We start from the raw sequence: 21,649 nt of genomic DNA on the forward strand, positions 1-21,649 counted from the left end.
TAGGCACAGCTAGGTCGAAGAATGGAGAAGCCAGGAGGTAAAGGCTGCAGAACCTGACAAATGTTCCTGCAGCGTTACAAATGTCTTGGAGAGGTGCTCCAGAGAACTAGGCTTTAGAGGCCACCACACTCCAAGTGAAGGTAGCCCTGGCCCTGATGAAGGTGCAGGGAGAAAACAGGACTCATAAGAAGATGAGATAGCATCCACAATCAACCTGCTAAGGGTCTGCTTTTTCGCAGGGATCTTATTTTATAGGGATCGTAACAGACAAACAGCTGCTCTGACTTTCTCCACAGTTGCGTTTTGTGCTTGCACTGGACACAGTTGGTTAAGCTTCTCTTGGTCAACGGCCTGAAAAGGAGGAGGATAGAATGCCTGAAACACAGCGGGTCATAGGGAACCAAGAGCTCATGAGGAACGTACCCCAGTCTGGGGTAGAGAAAGGAACTAGCCATGCCTGGAGTAAACTCCAGGAGGGACAGATCCACAGAAAGGGCCTTAAGGTCTCCGACCCTGTTTAGGGAGGAGATAGGTAGAAGAAAAACAATATTGACTGTAGGAAATTTCAAGGGCACCTTGGGCAATGTCAGCGAGGTCCCACACAGGCACTCTAGGTTGCACCCGAGGACTCTGAGTGCCACAGAAGAAATGTTCCACTAACGGGTGCTTGCACAGTGACTGCTCAGCAAGTGGAGCACGATAAGCCATAATAGCAGACATGTAACCTCTCAGGGTGGAAGGAGACAACCCTGTGGTGAACTGTTCCTGAAGGAACTCCAGCACCGAACCGACTGGGCAGTCAATTGGATCCAACTTGTGTTGCTCACACCACATAGTGAACAGGCGCCATTTTGCGGCATACGACCTCTTTGTGGAGGGAGCTCTGGATTGGAGAATTGTCTCCACTACCTTGGCAGAGAGATCGGCGGCTAAGAGCTGTACCCTTGCAGGGGCCACAGCTACAGCCTTCACAACCTTCCTCCATATCTGGAGTAAAGCCTCCATTCCCTGGGCCTTGCCTTGAAATAGCGTTTGCTCCTTGGTTTAGGCACCCTGGGATATATGCTGCCATTTATGAAGAGCAGCCTCCCTTGGGCTTACTGGAGGATCTGGCGTTCCAGCCTGTATAGCCTCTGTGCAGGAGAAAGCACATTTTTTTGGCGTTTAGTCTTAACCCCACTTCTTTCATGTGGGTGAGAACGACATCTTGAAGCTGGACCACCAAGAGCTCCGATTGAGCTAGTATGCAGATGCCCAGGAGTCTCAGCGGGGCCAGAGCCACATTCATACACTTTGTGAAGGTACGGGATGGGAGTGCAAAGCCGAATGGAATGACTCAATATTGGTAAGCTTCGGCCTCGGGAACCTCAGGAACTTCCTGTGTGAGGAAAGGATAGATACGTGAAAGTAAGCGTCCTTCAGATAGTGACAAACCAGTCCTCAGATCTGATTTGAGACACAACCTGTTTGAGAGTAATCATCTTAAACCCGAGTCTAAATACTGAGCAGTTCAGCTGGCGTACATCCAAAATGGAACGCAACCCCATCCTTTTTGGGAACTATGAAGTACCAGGTGTAAAACCCAGACTCTCTGACTTGCAGAGGGACCACCTTGATGGCCTCCCTCCTTTAGAGAGTGTGTAGTTCTTCTTCCATAAGCAGGGCCTGCTCGGGTCCCACCAGAGTGGGACACACCTCGTTGAACCGGGGGGATGAGACCCACAAGTCAAGTCAAGTCAAGTCAAGTCAAGAGGCTTTTACTGTCATTTTTACTATACACAGTGGTACACAGTACACAGTAAAAACAAAACAACTTTCCTCCGGAACCCTGGTGCTACATTAAACAACAACAGCATAGAGCTACAACATAAACATAAAGTGCATCGAGCGCAACCTGGTGCAAACAGTGCAAACAAAAAACAGTACAGACAGACAGTGCAGACAGACAACACACAAGACAAAAAGACAAAAAACCAAGTATAGCGCCGACTAGTAAACCTACTGTATACTTGATTATACAGTTCTGTGTAAGGAAAAATATTAAAACTATACCCAGGAGAAAATACAAACAGAACAGAACAGAACAATGTAGTGCAAAAAAACAGCAGCAAGAAGGTGCAAAGACAGCATGTAAACATTCTACTGAATACCAAGGTGCAAAGACAGCATGTAAACATTCTACTGTAGTACAAGGTGCAAGTATAAATAATAATAAATAGATAAATGGTGGTGGAGTGGATCGAGATGAGTGATGATTGTGTTTAGTCCAGGTTGTACAGTTCGGTAACACACTTTTGAGTGAGTGTGTGTGAGTGAGTGAGTGAGTGAGTGTGTGCGAGTTCTGTTTCAGTTCTGTGTATTGAGAAGCCTGATGGCTTAGGGAAAGAAACTGTTGCACAGTCTTGTTGTGGCAGCCCGAATGCTTCGGAACCGTTTTCCTGATGGTAGGAGTGTGAAAAGTGTGTGTGACAGGTGTGTGTGATCGTCCACAATGCTGTGTGCTTTGCGGATGCAGCGCGTGGTGTAAATGTCTATGATAGAGGGGAGAGAGACTCAGATGATCTTCTCAGCTGTTCTCACTATCCTCTGTAGGGTCTTGCGATCCGAGACAGTGCAATTCCCAAACCAGGCAGTGATGCAGCTGTTTAGGATGCTCTCAATTGTCCCTCTGTAGAACATGGTCAGGATGGGGGGAGGGAGGTGGGCTTTCCTCCGCCTTCTCAGGAAGTAAAGACGCTGCAGGGCTTTCTTGGTGATGGAGCTGGTGTTAAGTGACCAGGTGAGGTTGTCTGCCAGATGAACACCAAGGAATTTGGTGCTCTTGACGATCTCCACAGAGGATCCATCAATAATCAGTGGAGATTGGTCGCTCTGTACTCTTCTGAAGTCCACAACCATCTCTTTCGTTTTGTCCACGTTCAGAGACAGGTTGTTAGCGCCACACCAGGCAGTCAACCGTTGCACCTCCTCTCTATATGCTGACTCGTCGTTCTTGCTGATTAGACCCACCCTGGTCGTGTCATCGGCAAACTTGATGATATGATTTGAGCTGTGCGTTGGTGCACAGTCGTGAGTCAGCAGAGTGAACAGCAGTGGACTGAGCACACAGCCCTGAGGGGCTCCAGTGCTCAGTGTGGTGGTGCTGGAGATGCTGTTCCCGATTCGGACTGACTGAGGTCTCCCAGTCAGGAAGTCCAGGATCCAGTTGCAGAGGGAGGTGTTCAGGCTCAGAAGGTTCAACTTCTCAATCAGGTGCTGAGGAATGATTGTGTTGAATGCTGAGCTGAAATCAATTAACAGCATTCGTACATATGAGTCCTTGTTATCCAGGTGGGTGAGGGCCAGATGGAGGATTGTGGAGATGGCATTATCCGTGGAACGGTTTGGACGATACGCAAACTGCATGGGGTCCAGGGAGGGTGAAAGCTGTGTCTTGATGTGCCTCATGATGAGCCTCTCGAAGCACTTCATCACGATGGGAGTGAGTGCGACGGGACGATAGTCATTGAGGCAGGAGACAGTCGATTTCTTCGGCACAGGAACAATGGTCGTTGTCTTGAGGCACGTGGTAACAACGTTGCTGCTCAGGGAGATGTTGAAGATGTCAGTAAAGACATCTGCTAGTTGTTCTGCACATTCCCTGAGCACTCTGCCAGGAATGTTGTCAGGTCCAGCAGACTTCCGTGGGTTAACTCTGCATAAAGTTTTTTTTTACTTCAGCTGTGGTTAGACAGAGCACCTGGTCAGTGGGAGGAGGGATGGTCTTCCTCGCCACCACGTTGTTCTGTACCTTAAACCGGGCGTAGAAGTCGTTCAGAGTATCTGGGGGGAAGGCGTCACGGTCACAAGCAGGTGATGTGGTCTTGTAATTCGTGATCGCCAGGATACCCTGCCACATGCGCCGAGTGTCTCCACTGTCCTGGAAGTGGTTGTGGATTTTCTTACCGCACAGAGCTGCGTTTCTGTCGGCTCGAAACACGGTCAGCCTGTCTAGCTGGATGGCGGCTTATGGAAATCTCTCGCTGAGCTACGTCTTCATGAAAACAAAGACGCAACAGTCTCTAAACTCTCGCCGTGTGGTTCGCTGGAGTCGGATGTAGTCCAGTTTATTATCCAGGGAGCGTTGGAACGTTGAAACGTTGGAAAGAAAAATGGACGGGAGAGCCGGCCGGCTAGGGTTAGCATTTAGCCTAGCACGGACACCCGCCCACTTGCCGCACTTCCGCTTCCTCGAACAGCGATTTCGACGTCTCCTCTCCCGGCCACCGGCATCAGGTAACACCGAGGTCTGGGGGCCTGGTCTTGTGGCCGAGGTCGCAGCAAGCCGAGGTCGCGAAGGTTGTTGATAATATCATCATGCAGATTATTGGTTGCATGATGCCTGTACTGTAGCAGTGTCTGGTAGTCGTACGCATGAACACAGCTAACTCTGGTGTCCATGTATTGTGGAAGGTCGGGCTAAATATGGTGAAAGCACCATTTTTGGATCCAGAGAGGCCGCTGCGAGCTACTGCCGCGCTTCCATCTTGGATCCATACCCCACACTGAATTGAGTAGCCCGTCTCTACAGTGAACAGGACCCACTGAGACATGTCTGGCAGGCGTTTCCAGTCTTTTAATGGCAGTGTTAACAAGACAACCTCCTTGCGGCATCGCCCTCTCCTCGGGTCCCCCCAGCAGAAACGTATGACCTGTCATCTTATTGCAGCCCTATAATTGAAGATGACGGTCCTAAGATCCGTCAGCTCCTTGGGCTTCTGTTTCTGGGCTATACGGCACCTGCTTGTGCTGGTCTGGGGAGGCACCTGCCAAACAGCCAGGTGGGAATGGTGATGGCTGTAGCAATGGAACGCCAGCGACTGCTTTTTTTCGCCTTCTGGAACCTGTCAACTACAGTATTCAGGGCATCGCCGAACAGGCCAGTGGGTACTACTGGGGCATCCAGTGGGAAAGCTCTGGGAAGATCTGACAGTCTGACCCAAAGATGCCTTATTGTGGCCAACAGGGCTGACATAAACCGGCCCATGGCCCTAGCGGTCTTTTTGGTAGCCCCGAGACTAGCTACGTATCATGACATAACTCCTGGACATTTTCAGTTCCCATAGTAACTCCCTCGTTTAATTCCCACAGCAGGTCAGCCTAATGCCTGCCGGCGTGTAAGCCTTACCCACCAAAGCCAAAGAAGTCCAAAGGGGCTTGGTGGGCAGTGCCGGGCCTTAAGGGATGATGCAGCACCCGGGGAGAGATAGCCAGCTAGCGTCTTCTCTTAACCAAACTTCAGCCCTACTCCATTAGCGTAGAGGGAGACATTGGGACTGAAGAGTCGGGCTGAGTATGGGCTGCTCTAGGACCTGGACACCTCAGTGTGCAGTGATGCTTCTCATCTGGCCAAGCGATATCTAGGTTTGCAAACGCACGAGTCACCACCTCCTCAAAAGATCCCTAAGCAGGACTTGCTGTAAGGGAGTGTCAGCGTGTGTGCTGGCATCCATACCCTTCCCCTCCTCAGAGGAAGAAAGGTGGAGTATGTAATGTAATGTAATATATATATATATATATATATATATATATATATATATATATATATATATATATATATATATTACATTGTTTTTATTTTACCACTTATAATACCTACATGCTGAAAAGACACACAGAGCGCTTCAAGCTAGCATTATTTCCACTGCATGTGCTTTTTATAGCTTCCTGGTTGTAATGTCACCCTGCCTCGTTGCGCCTTTCTGTTGGACAGATTACACGTGATTCAGATCGTGGACACGTGGAAGTGTTCTTCAAAGCGTTGTTGACGCAGCTCGAGTTCCTGAAAGGGAACCATGTATTCCGTGTTCTCCAGAGTAAAGAGGAAAGGGACTGCCTGGTTTGTTATAAGTGCTCAGTTGACTATTTACTTATCATTTGTTTTACTGATGCGGCAAGAGTCAAATCAAGCATCAAAATTCGCCATAATGCATACATCCGGCAATTAAAACCATCCGTGTGGAAACATAGCAAAAGTTCTGTTTGATGTACTGATGATTTTCGTAATTTAAACATTATAATTATGAACATTTACATGAGAATGTTTATGAGCTGCTCTGTCATCTGAAAATGTAAACAGTAATGTAACGGTACCTATATTCATACCAAATTTTCCGGTATAGGGCTTTCATTTCGGTACCGAATGCAATCTTTTTTAAGTGTTGAACATAGTTAAAATCTGGACGTATTTAGTTGTGAATATATATATATATATATATATATATATATATATATATATATATATATATATATATATATATATATATATATTAGGGGTGGCACGGTACATGGAAAAACAACCGAACCGTTCGGTTCGCTTGTCTCACTTCGGTTCGTGTGTGCGTCTCACGGTTTTACGCGAACATACATATAGACAGTAAAAGGTGAGTAAGGAGTGTTGCAGAAATGGCAAGTGGAGGAGATAATGAAGGCTGCCCGGAGTTGGCGTATGCGCCCGCGTCGTTCAAAACCGGTTTGTGGGAACATTTTAATGTTACTTACGATGACAACGGAAATAAAACAGTAGATAGAACTGCGACTGTGTGCAAGCATTGTGCAAAATGCATTCAATATGCTAATGCCAACACTTCTAATATGACAGTTTATTTGAGAAGACATCACGCCATTGTGTCGATACAAACAGCACAAACAGGAGAGAGCCGGTTAGGAAACAACTTCTACTGTCCGCAGCATTTAAGCAACCTCTCAGTGATAAGTCGGACAGGGCAATAGCCATAACTAAAGCATTGGGGATGTTTATAGCAAAAGATATGCAACCGTGCAGCGTGATTGAGTGTGAAGGATTTCATCAGATGAATGTACTCGAGCCGCGGTTTAATATTCCTTCTCGCCGACACTTTTTTTTTGCCAAATAAACGAAAGCATGTCATCATCAATGTCTTCTCTCTTGCTGTATCAAAATCACCCCTAGCTTTTACTCAGATATGGTCCCAATAATGTGATTAATGTCAAGTCAAATTCAGTTAGTGCATGATTACATTACAAAAATGTTAATACTGTATCCCAAATAGTGGATAATTAAGCTAATAAGCTATATATCAAATGCTGAAGGGAATTTCTGGAGTGTTGAAGATTAAAAGAAAAAATAACAAGAACCGTACAGAACCGAAAACCGTGACCCTAAAACCATAATACGAACCGAACTGTGGGTTTTGTGAACCGTGCCACCCCTAATATAATATAATATATATATATATACACACACATATACATTATATATATACATGTATATATACATACATACATACAGTACAGCAGGTACAAAAGTATTGAACACACTTGCGTTAATTTATTTAATACTTTACACAAAAGCGTCAAGACACCTCCTGTATGGAGAAACTAGTGGCATGCATTGCTCAGGTGTGATTTTTCTGATCTTTAGTTTTTTCTATAGATTTTAAATTGAATTCAAGTCAGGTGATTGGCTGTTCCATTCTAGCTGCTTTAATTTCTTTCTTTGAAACCAAAGTTTTTATGGCTCTGTGTTTAGAATCATTGTCTTGCTGAAATGTCCACCCTCGTCCATCATCTTGTAAAGAGCACCTGGTTGTGGCTGGGTTATTGTGAAATGATGTTCTTTCCACTTCCGGATTATGGCCTCAACAGTGCTCACTAAAACATTCAGAAGTTTTGAAATCCTTCTGTAACCAATCCCATCAGTATGTTTTGCAACAAAAAGTTTGTAAAGCTCTTAAAGGGAGCTCTTTGCTTTTACCCATTATAAAATGTTTATTTTGTGACACCTGGGTAATGGGACACCTTAATATAGGCCATCAGTTGGGACTGAACTAGCTGATATTCAGTTTTTCTTAGTTGCTTTTGAGCGTTTCATAGATCAGTAATTAAATTGTCAAAACTACTTTATTCAACCTCCACATCATTTAATCACATGTGCACACCATAAAAACATTTCTTGTTGCTTTGATTAAATTGTGAATGCTTTTGTACATTAATTTAATCGATTGTGTACAATTGTCTGCTGTTTCCTACATTATTAGTTGTTTATGTCATGTTGATCAAAATATATTATAGTACTTTCACCTGAACAGTTTTAACCCCCAAAATATCTCGACATCAGTTTATTGCATGTCATTGAATGCAAAATGGTTAAACCAGTTGCCAGAATCTGTGAAGCTTAAATTTCTGTTGAACATTTTTTGTAAATGTTTTTTGAATTGATAAATTGTGCAGCTAAATCTCGAATGTCACTAATCAAGGCGAGTGACTAGTTCTCTAGACAGGTCAAAGGTGAATCTCAGAAACCTTCAAATGGCGACAATGCAACAACAGACACTAATACAGTACAGTAAAAGTGTGAATCTTGGTCTCTTGCACCCAATATAAATCATATATGCAATCAAATAAATAAATTTGGGCTGTTTGCCAAACAAAAGAAATTAAACTTTGTGCATTTTCTATTATTGTATTCCAAGCTGTAGTTTATATCAAGAAATACTGAAACTGTGCACCGTCATACTGACAAAATGCCTAAACTTTTTGACAATCTTGTTTGTGAACAATGACAAAAGATCTTGTTATTCTGCTGGTAATGTGATGTTTATTGACATTGATTTCTTTTGAGAGATGAACTAAGGATTTTGAGAAAAGTACAGGCTTTTGCAAGAAATCCAATGTGTTGTGCTGTTTTTACACATTGTTTTGAGAATGCACTTTCTGGTTTGCAAATATTAAGAATGATTTGAGAAATGCTTCAAAGCAACTGAGAAAAACTGTAATTTGCACAGGGCAGGATTGCTTTCTAATTACTGATTGATTTCAGCTGGTGTCTTGGCCTCCCATGCCTTTTTTTTTTTTTACCTCCCTTTCTTCATGTGTTCAATACTGTTCTATTTTACATTATTACACATAACTTGATTTATTTGCATGTGTGAATTGTATGAGTTGTAACCAACATATGGTAAAAATATAATGTCAATAGCACCTAAAGAAATATAACTTTCTTTGCTTTGTGATTAGAGGTGTTGTCATGATGGAAGGTGAACCTTCAGCCAAGGTCCTGAGTGCTATGGAAGTTTTTATTGTGGATATTTCTGCTCTATTTAGCTTTTTTCTCAACTCTGACCAGTTTTCAAGTCCCTGCTGCAGAAAAACACTCCTACAACATGATTGTGCCATCACCATGCTTCACTTTTAGGATGGTTTTGAGCAGGTGATGAAAGGTGATTGTGGCCAAACAGTTCAGCCCTTGGGAACCCTTAGTGGAGCAAAAAGATTGTTGTAGTCTTTCCCAGATCTGTGGCTTGTAGCAATCCTGTCTCTGAGCTTTGCAGGCAGTTCCTTTGACCGCATATCTTGGTTTTTTCCTCTGGTATGCATTGTCAGCTGTGAGGCCTTCTATAAAGAGGTGTGCACCTTTCCAAATAATGTCTAATCAATAAACATTTCCACAGGTGGACTCTAGGTGGACTGTAGGTGTAGAAACATCTTAGCAACAATCAAGAGAATTTTTGTAAAAATTACAGACATTTCTACAATTCTGTTTCCACTTTATCATTATGGGGTACTGAATGAAGGAGTTTGAATACTTTCTGAATGCAGTGTGTGTGTGTATATATGTGTGTGTGTGTGTGTGTGTGTGTGTGTGTGTGTGTGTGTGTGTGTGTGTGTGTGTGTGTGTGTGTGTGTGTGTGTGTGTGTATTAGGGCTGCGGCTATCGATTATTTTAGTAATTGAGTATTTTACCAATTAGTCAATTATATAGAAAATAAGATGGGTCTTGTTAAAATAAACAAGTAATTTGTTTCTTTTTTAGAAAAATTTAACTTTCTATTGCTGAAAAAGAAATCTGTGACAACTAAACCCATTTATTGCATTTAATTTCCACATAAAAATGCAGATACAAATATATAAATATAAAAATCTATTTCTATTTACTTTAAAAAGGGTAAACACACTTTGACATTAAGATGGACATAAAACACAAAAGAATCCATAGCACTAGCATCAGTCCTAACCAGAAAGTTTCCAAAGTTTGGGATCATTAACTAAAACATAGAAAACACCATACATTAAGTAATTAAGTAATTTGTAATAGATTTTTATATATATTTTTTTATGTTTTTTTATTTATATATTTTTATTTGCAATTTTTTGGGGCTAAACTAAATGGATTTAGTTTTCACAGATTGCAATTTCAGTCAGGAAGTGGCTAGCGGCTAACGCTAGCGCTGTGGATTCAAGATTCAAGCTCCATAGAATTCATAGTGGTAACGCTAAAGATTACCACTTCTTGGTTAGCGGCTAACGCTAGAGCTATTGATTCTTTAGCGTTTTCATGCATGCACAAAACAAATCTTATTTCCGGTACGGAGTAAGTGGGCACAGTGACACTGCATTAAACAAACTTGTGGTTTGTCATTTTATATGTTCTGAAGGAAACTCAGATTTTAATTATGTTCCGCAAGTAAAAAGGATTACATTTGTTACATGTGTACCGAACTGCAAGCCCTGTACCGAAGAATTTTGGTACAAATACGTGTACCCTAATATATATAAATATTTATACTGTATATATGTTTTTTGTTTGCTTATTTGTTTATTTATTATATTTGCATGTCCTAAATAAGGAAGTAATTAAAATCTTACACAATGTCATTTTCTTCAGGCTCCAGTTTGCTAAAATGCGAGGTTTGCTGTGCTCTGTTTGAGACACGTCGCGGTCTATCCAGCCATGCCCGATCTCATCTGCGGCAACTAGGCGTGGGGGTATCTGAAAGCAGTGGAGCACCCATAGATCTCCTCTACCAGATAACGAAGGAGCGGTCCACTGACTCCCACTTACCTGCCTCACCCCGATTGCACTCACCAACACCATCACCCAAAAATGATTTCTGCATTCCAATGCCAAGCCCCAGCAGGAGCACAGAGTTTGAAGATGAACCAGAAGATATTAAGCCCTTCTCACTTCTACATAGTGTAGCAAAATCTCCTCCTTCCCCAAGCAGCCCCTCACCATCTGGCTTTCAACCATCGTCTCCATTTGGGAGATCTCTATCCCCCTCACATTCTCTGTCTGCCTCCCCTTCCCCAGTGCTGAGGAAGGCCCCAATCTCCTCATTGCTGCCTGTGTCTTCCCCACTGCGCTCCCATGAGCACAGGACTATGTCAAGGGCCCACAATTCAGCCTTGTCCACTGCTGCATCAAGACCACTCTGGGCACCACAAGAAACAGAGGCTCCCCTGAATCTCAGTGAGAATGCATTAATGTTCCATTTTTGTATTTGTTGATGATAGTAGTTTACCCAACCCTTTGTATTTAACAAGTAAATATTATCTTATAAAGGTTAGCTAATTAAGATAATAAAGCAAGGGATCAAATATCAGAAATCAAATAAAAAAAAATGCTTTAAATGCTATTTCAGACTGCTTAAAATGATCATAAACTCTATTCTTCCCTTTCTTCTTTCCCAATCTATTCATAGCAATGGACATGGATTCTAACACAGACATAATATGCAAGCTATGCGGTGCCTGGTTTGAAACACGCAAAGGCCTCTCGAGTCACGCACGAGCCCATCTGCGTCACTTTGGAGTTGAATACAGTGAATCCAAGGGGTCCCCCATTGACCTGCTCAACACACTCATCCTCACTGATGACTTTAAACGTAGAGCTACCTCTTTTCGCTCTGACAGCCCAGAGGACCTAAGGGTCCACGGACACAGCATGGCTTCTTTATCTCCCTCTACATCCACTGCTACTGCTACTTCCAAGAGGCCTTTCCCCTCCAATTCTTTCTTGTTAAAGAAGTCATCATTTAAATGTGGTGTTGGCTCCAAAGCTACCTCCTCATCTTCTTCTTCCTCCACTCACACCATGCTTAGTCCACCCACCAAGAAGCTGAAAACTTCACAGCAGGTCTTCCGTTTGAGTGGCAGGGAGATGATGTCCATCCCACTAGGTGACTTGATATATTATATTATGTTATGCAAATATAGCTGTATGTTAAACAAGCGTGTTAAGGAACAATTCCTGTCTAATAAATAAAGTAAGACTTTTGAAGAGGTAAAATATTGAGATAGTTTCAAGTTGGCGATAAATTGAGCTTCTTGAATCTGTTGTGTAGCTTTCATAAAATTGTAAGTTATCAGAACAGACTAAAACTCTTTTGGAACCAAAAATGGGGAACTATAGTACTGTACAAAAGTTTTAGGCAGGGGTGAAGAAATACTGTAAAGTAAGAATGCTTTCAGAAATATATATTTACATTTTCTTTTTTTTTTCTTTTTTTTTTTTTTTTATCAATTTCCAAAATGTAAATAAAGAGAACAGAAGAAAAATCTAAGTTAAATAAATATTTGGTGTGAGGTTAGAGTCAGGTGTATGATTACCCACTTATGCCAAACAGGTTCTAATGATCAATTTCATATGTAGGTTAAAACAGTCATTAACTGAAACACAAACAGCAGTTGAATGCGGCTTGAAACAGCCAAACACTGGTTCTAAGGTGAGGTTATGGAACACAGTTTCAAGTCACAGTTCATACACCATGGCAAAACTGAGCACACTAACAACAATGTATCATCCTTACTTTCCTTTACCATTAAAAGATGTCAAGCAGTGCCATTAGCAAATAACCACAGAAACCAGTGGAACCCAGGTAGACCCATGTACTCTCTGGAGAAATCTGTCCAGAAGTGGTCTTCATGGAAGAATAGCAGCCACAAAGCCATACCTCCAATGTGGAAACAAGGCTAAGCGACTCAACCATGCATGAAAACACAGGAACTAGGGTGCCAAAAAATAGCAGGAAGGGCTTTGAATTGATGACACAAAATCTGAAATATTTGGCTGTAGCAAGAGGGAAGTTTGCCAAAGGACTAAAGAGCAGTTAAATAAAAAGTGTCTACAGGCAACAATAAAACATGGTGGCGGTTCCTTGCAAGTTAAAGCTGCTTTTCTGCTAATAGAGTTGGAGATTTGGTCAGGATTGCTGGTGTCCTTAATGCTGAGAAATATAGACAGATACTTAGCCATCATGCAGTACCATCAGGAAGGTATCTGACAGTCCCCAAATTTATTCTGCAGGAAGACAACGACCCCAAATAAATACAACCAACCTGCCAAATTCCTTCAAAAACTGTGTGCATGTGTACCTGGAGGAATTAGTGCTGTTTTGCAGGCAAAGGATTCTCATACCAAATAATAATTTAATTAGAATTTTTCTCCTGTTCATTTAATCTCCATTTTGTTGATTGATCATAATAAGCTATTTACAATTTGAATTTTAAAGCATTACAGCATATTTGCTGCATAAAATGTTTGCAAATTACTGTATATCACAGACTTTTCAAAAGTGTCTTATCAAATATATATTTTTCATTGCTGTAGAAAAACTGGTCTTGCTTTTATTAAATGTCAGCTTCTTTCTTTTTTTCTGTTGTAATTGTAGCTGAACCAATGAAAGATGTGTGTTGTGAGTTTTGTGGTGAGCTTTTTGAGAACCGCAAAGGCCTTTCAAGTCATGCTCGTTCCCACTTGCGTCAGCTGGGCATCACTGAATGGTCTGTGAATGGCTCGCCAATCGACACTCTACGAGACCTCATAACTCGACGAGGTTTGCCATGTGTCATGCCTCTGAAAACTTTAAAATCATCCTCATCCTCTCCAAGCCCAGGACCTCCTCGGACCTTACATCAGTATTCTTCCCCTCCAGGAGGTGTCCTTGGCCGTCAGACTTTCTCTTTAAATCAGCACCAGTCTGCAAAGATGGCAGTATCTGCACCTGTCACCAGCACCTCCCTAGCAGTGCAAATGGTTAAGCCCAAACCAGAACCTGAGCAGGTAGAAATTACGGTGACTGGAGGAGAGCGTGATGCTTATAGCTCTGAGTCACTGCATCCAAGCTGGATACGCTCAGATAATACGCATTCCATCAACCAGTGTGAGTAATACATTTACCTTTTTTTTAAATAATAGGAAAAGTTAAGTGCCACAGTGAACATCTGAGGCATCAGCATCCATAAATTGTCTAGACATTTTTAATCTTCTTGACTTTACTCTATACTTTTCCAGTAATGACCCAGGAGAGGGAACCATCCCGTGATATCCGTTGCGAGTTCTGTGGTGAGTTTTTTGAGAATCGCAAAGGTCTGTCCAGCCATGCTCGCTCACACTTACGCCACATGGGTATCACTGAGTGGTCTGTCAATGGCTCGCCTATCGACACGCTGTGGGAGATTATGCGGAATCAGGGCAACACATCAGCATCTGTTGTGTTAGGTGTAAAAGAGGAACCAGGGCAGGAAAGAACCTCACCCTGGGATTGTCAAGGGTATCATTCATCACGATTCTCACCAAAGGCATCCGTTAACCTGCTCCACTCTAGCCCACGCCATCATAAGCATGGATTTAGGCTAACAGGACTGTCCAATACCCCTCCAGCAGGAAAGTTTCTTGGTATGAAACCGACAGGAAAAAGGTTGCTGGGAAATGAAGGACACCTTAGCCAAAAGTCACCCGCAACCCAGTCAAAAACCTTTTCACCCCCACCACAGGACTTCTCTTTTAAAGGGAGGATGTCTACAGAGAAGTATGGGGTAGGCCGCATGGGTAAGAGTGTATTTGTTTTGTTATATTGTCTTGTATTTTCTTCGAATTACGTTTCCACAGAATTTAAATTTTTGAACAAGAATATCTGCATGTAATCAATGACTTCTAGTGTTTTTATCTGGCAAAACAAGTATTTTTTAATTCCTAATTTAAAACTTTTTAGATGCTAGCTGTGAGTTGTGTGGTTTTGCCTTCGAGAACCGGAAGGCTTTGGCCAGCCATGCTCGGGCTCATTTACGACAGTTTGGTGTGACAGAATGGTCTGTGAACGGTTCACCCATCGAGACACTGAGTGCCTGGATGCGCAGCCGGCCACAAACAGTGGCTGAGCTACATCGTAGCTACCTATTAGATGGACACATTGTCCAAAAGAAGGTAAAAATTTTGCATGCATAATGGTAGCATGAATAAATGTGCAATGAATGTATTATCACCTTGTTTTTTGTTGCAAAGATGAACAGTTGTACATTAATGCTCTTATGCAGATTAGTTGATTCGTGAAATGTAGTTGAGCATGCTGCATAATTACTCTAGTGTAAAAAAGTTCAGTTGACAATACAGGATCTTAGAGGGCAAATAAGATCAAATATAATTATGGCTTTTGCTATAGTCTTTCAACTTGTTTTACTTGCTCTACTATACCTCAGAAGCAGTCAGCAGCTGGGCAGTGGGCATCTTTAACACTGTCCCATGGTAGGACTGTTGAACGGCAGATCATGAGCAGCTCATGGAGTTCTTTATCACGGACAGAAGAGGTAAAAAATCGAAATGGCACCTCTTTTCACTCTGGCATCAGTACCCAAGAGAGGGGACATCACTCTAGCAATGCAATTCCGCATGCGCAAGTGGCGCGAAGTGAACTTAATGTCCGGGTGACACGAGGTAAGAACACCTCAATGCTATAGTCTTACAAATGCACTCTTCTGTTGAATGGAAAATTGCATTTCACAAGTAATTTTTAGTGTCTTAGTTGATGATTTTCTGCCATATTGAAAGAACAATGACATTTCTGCTATAGCATTTCGACTGTTCAATGGTATAGACTTGTAAATCTGTTTGTATAAATTGCAGCCCTAAGCCATTTCAAAACCATGTCCTGAATATATGCACCAGATTTTCAAAAATTGAAATGATAAACAATTAAGGAGCAGTTCAATTTAAAGTGTAAAACTGAGGGGGTACTGTTATAACTGTATGCATTACTAGAAATATGAGTTACTACAGATGAACTATCAATTAACATTTTCATTCTCAATTTGGCAGCCATTGTTTTCAGCAATATACTTATATCAATATTCCCTGTCATTCATGCAGCTCATTTTATGCAGTGCAATGCATAAAATCAAGCAAATACTGGTCAAAAGCTTAAGATACTATTCACATCAAACAACAGAATGAGGAAAAAATATGATCTCAATAACTTTAACTCATGGTGTTTATTTTTTAATAAGTTTACACAGAGTGGTGCAAAAGACATAAAAGACACTTTTGTAAGGAGCTACACATTGATAATAAGATGACATTTACAGTGAGATTTAGGTCTCAAGTAAATCATATAACCATAGTTAAAAAAAACAAAAGCAAACATGTGGTCTTCAGGTCAGTGTGCAGCTGTTCAGTGTAGGTGCCCACTTTAGCTTCAGATTCCTATTTGCATGTTTACTAGAATGGAACCCAATGGGGTCTTCAGCTGTTGCAGCAAACTAAGTATTCAGCAGATTCAGAAATTCTTTTCTGATCACCCTGTTAGTAAAAATGGTTATACGAGTCACCATAGCTTTCCTGTCAACTCTTTCCTTTCGAGTGACCATAGCTTTTCTGTCAACTATGGCAATTTTTCTCTCATTCTGCAGATTAAACACCTTGTTAATTGCTGCTCAGTAGTTCCTTTTTTTGTGACATTCTGTGTTAAGTAGTAAATGATAATGCTCCAATATCATATGTGAAAATCACAAAAGATCGGTTTCTGAAATACACATTCCAACCCTTCTGGTAGTTCTTCTTGTGGTAGTTCATAATTGTTAAATTTGAAACTCATGTGCAATTACATTTGTAAATTTGCATGCTCTAATTAGCTTTTCTATTTGAATAAAACTGGATTGTACTCGGATTTAAATTATGTACATGCGTACATATTTTTATGTACAAATAATTGCTTGTTTTTACCTAGGCATTGAACGACGACCCCTGAAACATCCATCACATGCTGATGGAGGGGAGAGAGAAAGCTGTCCTCCCAAACCCCCTCGCACTAGTACTGTTCCTGCCCTTGTGCCAAAGCCCCCTTCCACCCCTCTGGTCAAACTTGTTGGTAAAATCTACTCCCTGAAGTGCCGGTGAGTTGTTTGTATATTTTTTTAGGTTGCTGCCACGAGCTGGTGGGGAAATTATGTTTCAAGTTTCTTTATGTGCATGTCCATCCAAGTGAGATTTTCTTAAGGCAGTATCTCATGAAAGAATGGTTGAATGATGTAGGATTTATAGCATTATGATTGTAACCAGCAGATAAAACCGATTGGAAATTATCCGGATAGGGTCAATGCCAGGGTGGATTGTTTCCTACAATAACTCCCTTTCTTTTGTAAGTACACTCCTGTGAAAACTAAAGTACTCCCTCTGAATTCTATGGCTTTATGTATCAGGACATAATAAAAATGATCTGGTCTTTATGTGCTCATAAAAATTATGTAAATATAACCCCAGATACACTACAGCATGTGTTTAGAGAAATCAAGACAAATTGGAAAAGATGTGTGAAAAACTAAGTACATTCTTACTGCTTTTATAGGAAAGTAAGAGGCTAAGTAGCAGGCAGGTGCTGCTAATCAAACACCTTTGATTAAATGATAAGCAAGTGTTGCTACCTCTATAAAAGTTGAAGTTTTAGGAGTTTGCTGGTTTGGAGCATTCAGGTGTGCACTAACTCAATGCTAAGAAGGAAAGACATCCTAGATGACATTTAGAAAAGCAATTGTTGCTGCCCATCAGTCTGGTTGTATTGATTATAGGGCAATTTCAAAACAATTTAAATCATTCTACAGTATTAAAGATTATTCACAGTTAGAAAACATCTACGACAGTTGCTAATCATCCCAGCAAATTCACCCCAATGCCAGATTGTGCAAAAAAACCTAGGAGTTACATCTCAGACTCTACAGGACTGAATTAGCATGATAAGTGTTACAGTACAATTAGAAAAAGTATAGATTATTTGGTAGGGTTGCCAGGAGAAAGCCTCTTTTCTCTCTAATGAGAATGTGGCAGCATGACATATGTTTGCAAAGTTGCATCTAAACAATCCTCAAAAACAACAATGTCCTTTGGACAGATGAGACCAAAGTGGAGATGTTTGGCCATAATGCACAGCACAACACGTGACATCCGAATACAGCATATCTGTCAAGCACAAAGTGGAAATGAGATGTTTTGGGTTGGTTTTGCAGCCACATGACCTGGGCACCTTGCAGTCATTAAGTCAACCATGAACTTCTCTGAATACCTAAGCATTCTAGAGTCATATGTGGAGTCATCTGCCTGACAGCTAAAGCTTGGTCAAAATTGAGTCATGCAACATGACAATGATGCAAAGCACACCAGGAAATCTACGTGACTAGACATGAGAAGGACTGAAAAAGAACAGAATGAAGGTGTTAAATTGGACAATTTCAATTTCAGACTTCAACCCAATTGAAATACTCTCTTAAGAGAGCTGTAAATAAACAAATGATCGCAAACTGAATCAATGTTGTAAAGAAGACTTGGAAATGTTTTTAAAGAATAATTGTGGCACGCTGCCTGCCAAAATTCCTTTCTTTCATGGAGAAGAATTTTTTATATTATTACTTATATTATTATTCATTCCTTTAAAATCCTTGCCCAAGTAATTATATTCATGAACCAACAAATATTGATTCAATTCATCCCCCTTTCAGGTTTTGCGATGTGGAGTTTCATGGCCCCTTGTCAGTGCAAGAGGACTGGATAAGGCACCTCCAGCAGCACATTCTGAAACTTGATTACCACAAGCCAGCTCCCAGTGCAACCAACACTCCAGCCAAATCTGAAATGGCTGTTCCTGAAATGCATGCCTCAGCTACTACCTCCACTTCTACTACAGCTACTACAGCTCCTACTCACACCTCAGCCACAAGTCTTAACCCCAAATCTGTTTCTACACCATGCCCACCAGTTTCTCTTGGTACACCCACTTCAACCCCAACCTTGACAGCTCCCACACTTGCCATCCCTGAAATTCCAACCAAGGCTGAGCAGGAAGTTGACACTCCTGCCACATAATTCTTTAGTCTTTGTATTTGTTTTCATGTTCCTTAAATATGTTTGTACCTCCTTTTGTTATTAAAACAGGCATTTGGAAAAGCATTGCCAACTACCCATGAATTTCTTTTATCCAGTAAGTCACACAAAAGTAAAAGGAGATAGAACTGTTGCTATTTCAGTTTGGGCTTTGCTGGCCAACGTTTGTTTGACATTTGTTTGTGGAATAAGGTGTTAACAAGTTAGTGGTGCTTATAGAAGTATGTGGATGTGCAGTGTAACTAACTTGCTGACTGTGTATTTTTTTTTTTTTTAAAGCTTAGTTGGATTTTAAGAGCATATGAAAAATTTTCTTTGTACTGGACATGGAAAGTCTACCTAGTATTTGCTAATGAAAGGCACAATCAAAATAGAAACAGAAAAAATAGATATTTTTGTGTCCATCCGAAATTGTTGTAGCACTTTCTTGTAATGCCTTTTTCCCCCAAAGCACGTATACACTAAGCCTTTAACCCTCTCAAAATAAGCTTGTCATGACAGACGCCTATTTGACGGTTAACACAATTGTGCCATAATAAAGTATGAGCTGTTGTTGCTTATATGCCCTTGCTCAAAATTTAATAATGCACCATACATGTTCTCATTTGTAATCTAATGTATGTCAATATTTTCTCATATTTTTCACAGTAAATATGATGGATTTTTCTTTTACATTTTTCCTGTTTTTAGTAAATGGCAAAAAAAAAAGCTACTTTTTAATTTTGTTTCTATAAATGTTAAAATAAGCTAATAAATACTGTACATTTGTGTTGAATATAATCGTGATTAGAAAAAACAAAACAAATGATCATCGTACCATATATATATTTTTTAATGTTCTGACTACTATTTGTTGGTTGGCTTCTTAAATGCCGAAACATTTCTTTTGGTACTACAGGATGATGGCAAGGTACCAGAACAAGCAAGAACTTAAAGATTGGACATTTTTAAAGTGCTAAAGCGTGTTAGCTTACTGTACCCATTTTCATGATCTGTGTCTCCCATTTGCTTTATTAAAGAAACTGCCCTGGATTTACAGAATGGAAAGATAGCCTACAATTGGGTTACTGAATCTACTTTTTGCCTGCCTTGACTAAAACCCAAATCCCTGTTTCTATGTATTGCACTTTGAATGTGCCCTGTTTTGGAAAGATGACAAGAATCTGAATGTTCAGCATATGAGCAATGAGTTGATGCACTTTTACTCGAGGCTGGATAGAGAAGTGTATGTAATTGTGCGTGTATGTGCATGCACTTAAAAGGTCATGTGTATGTCTTTGCCATATAGCCGTAAATCTAGTTCAAAAATTTTTTCTATAGCACATTTGCGTCCCTGCCAAGAACTTCAATGCACTGCACCCATCAGTCTGTGGCAGAATGTGCCAAAGAATCAGTGTGACATAGGACAGTCTCCTAGACTACAGCCGAAATGCGCAAGTTTCTGACTGAATGGAGGGAACAGATTTTGTCCTTTCAACTGACAGAAACTTTGGACAGTGGTGACTGAGAAAATCCAAATTATTTTCTTGGATTGTATTTTACACCATAGATAAACTACATCTGAGAAACACCACAAATCTTTGGTATGCTGGATCTTCATCTCTGGACATTTATGGTTATTGCTTGATCAAAGAAGGGACTACTTGGATACATTTTGCTTCTGACAGAACTATGTAGCTTCACATGACTTTAGATGGTAATCCATTGCGACACGGTGAAGCAATAACAGTATGGTCACATGACACAAACGATGGCGGTTTGTTTCACTACTCATCGCATTTCTGTGACTGTTAGACTTGCAGCATTCCTGTGGAGTATATAACTATATCTTACAACTAGTCAACTAGTACGAGTCATGAAATATGATCTTGTTCAATTTATCATGATTTTATTTCAACAATAATTCTGTGTAATTTTATATTGCCATTTGTCTTTCTGTACTTGCAGTCCAAGATAAGTGAACTAGAACAAGTGTTATTTTTTATTATTGGTGCTCATGAGTTAAATTGGATATGAATGGATTTGTAATGTTCAATGCTTTGATCATGAAAATGTCCTTAACCCAAAGGACTTTAAAGATGTGTCTTAAAGGGGACTTCAAAACTTCAAGATGGGCTGCTGTTTGAAAGTACCAGGTTGTTGTCCCCTGTAAGACTTTCTTCAGTTTGGACTAGTTGTAAGAGGTGTGTGTTTGTTGTGTGTGTGTGTGTGTGTGTGTGTGTGTGTGTGTGTGTGTGTGTGTGTGTGTGTGTGTGTGTGTGTGTGTCTGTGTGTGTGTGTGTGTGGGAGAGAGATAGAAATAGAGGGAGAGATGAGTGTAAGAAAGAAAGATAGGTATGCTAAGCTGCCATGGAAGAATCATACTGTGCACAAGCATTAGAACGATTCATGTGAATCAACAAATCATTAAATGTGATCTGAAACACGCAGTAGTAGAGTCACATTATTTCTGCTTCTTAAATGTTTCAAACTCTTTATTTACCAGGATAACAAAATCAGAATAATAATTTTTAATAATAATTAATCTGCACTGACTGTACATGCACAGCATCCGGATTTATTTTAATCATTACGATATTGCTTTATAAGCATACACCAGATGAGGGTGCCATTTAATAACTGATGGAAACATAAAAGCAAACTTAATCATCGAGTGGGGTTTTCAGCCTTAGCTTTTTTATGTCTATAGTGCAATGCTGGACCTTA

The 21,649-nt window shown here is 40.8% G+C and overlaps 1 protein-coding gene across 5 annotated transcripts in view; it reads left to right on the forward strand.

The window, feature by feature from the left end:
* Positions 1–21,368, forward strand: part of wizb (WIZ zinc finger b) — a 42,292-nt gene extending 20,924 nt beyond the window's left edge. For all 5 annotated transcript variants that reach the window (XM_083565736.1, XM_083565738.1, XM_083565735.1 and 2 more), the window contains 8 exons: positions 10,685–11,269; positions 11,502–11,978; positions 13,470–13,961; positions 14,093–14,629; positions 14,793–15,004; positions 15,277–15,511; positions 16,800–16,965; positions 18,562–21,368. In XM_083565736.1, coding sequence (XP_083421862.1) covers positions 10,685–11,269; positions 11,502–11,978; positions 13,470–13,961; positions 14,093–14,629; positions 14,793–15,004; positions 15,277–15,511; positions 16,800–16,965; positions 18,562–18,925 — 3,068 coding nt within the window. In that variant the 3' untranslated portion in view covers positions 18,926–21,368. The remainder of the gene's footprint in view (positions 1–10,684; positions 11,270–11,501; positions 11,979–13,469; positions 13,962–14,092; positions 14,630–14,792; positions 15,005–15,276; positions 15,512–16,799; positions 16,966–18,561) is intronic.
* The last annotated feature ends 281 nt before the right edge of the window (positions 21,369–21,649 follow it).

Source organism: Silurus aristotelis (genome assembly GCF_946808225.1).
Source record: "Silurus aristotelis genome assembly, chromosome: 17".
Classification (NCBI taxonomy): domain Eukaryota; kingdom Metazoa; phylum Chordata; class Actinopteri; order Siluriformes; family Siluridae; genus Silurus; species Silurus aristotelis.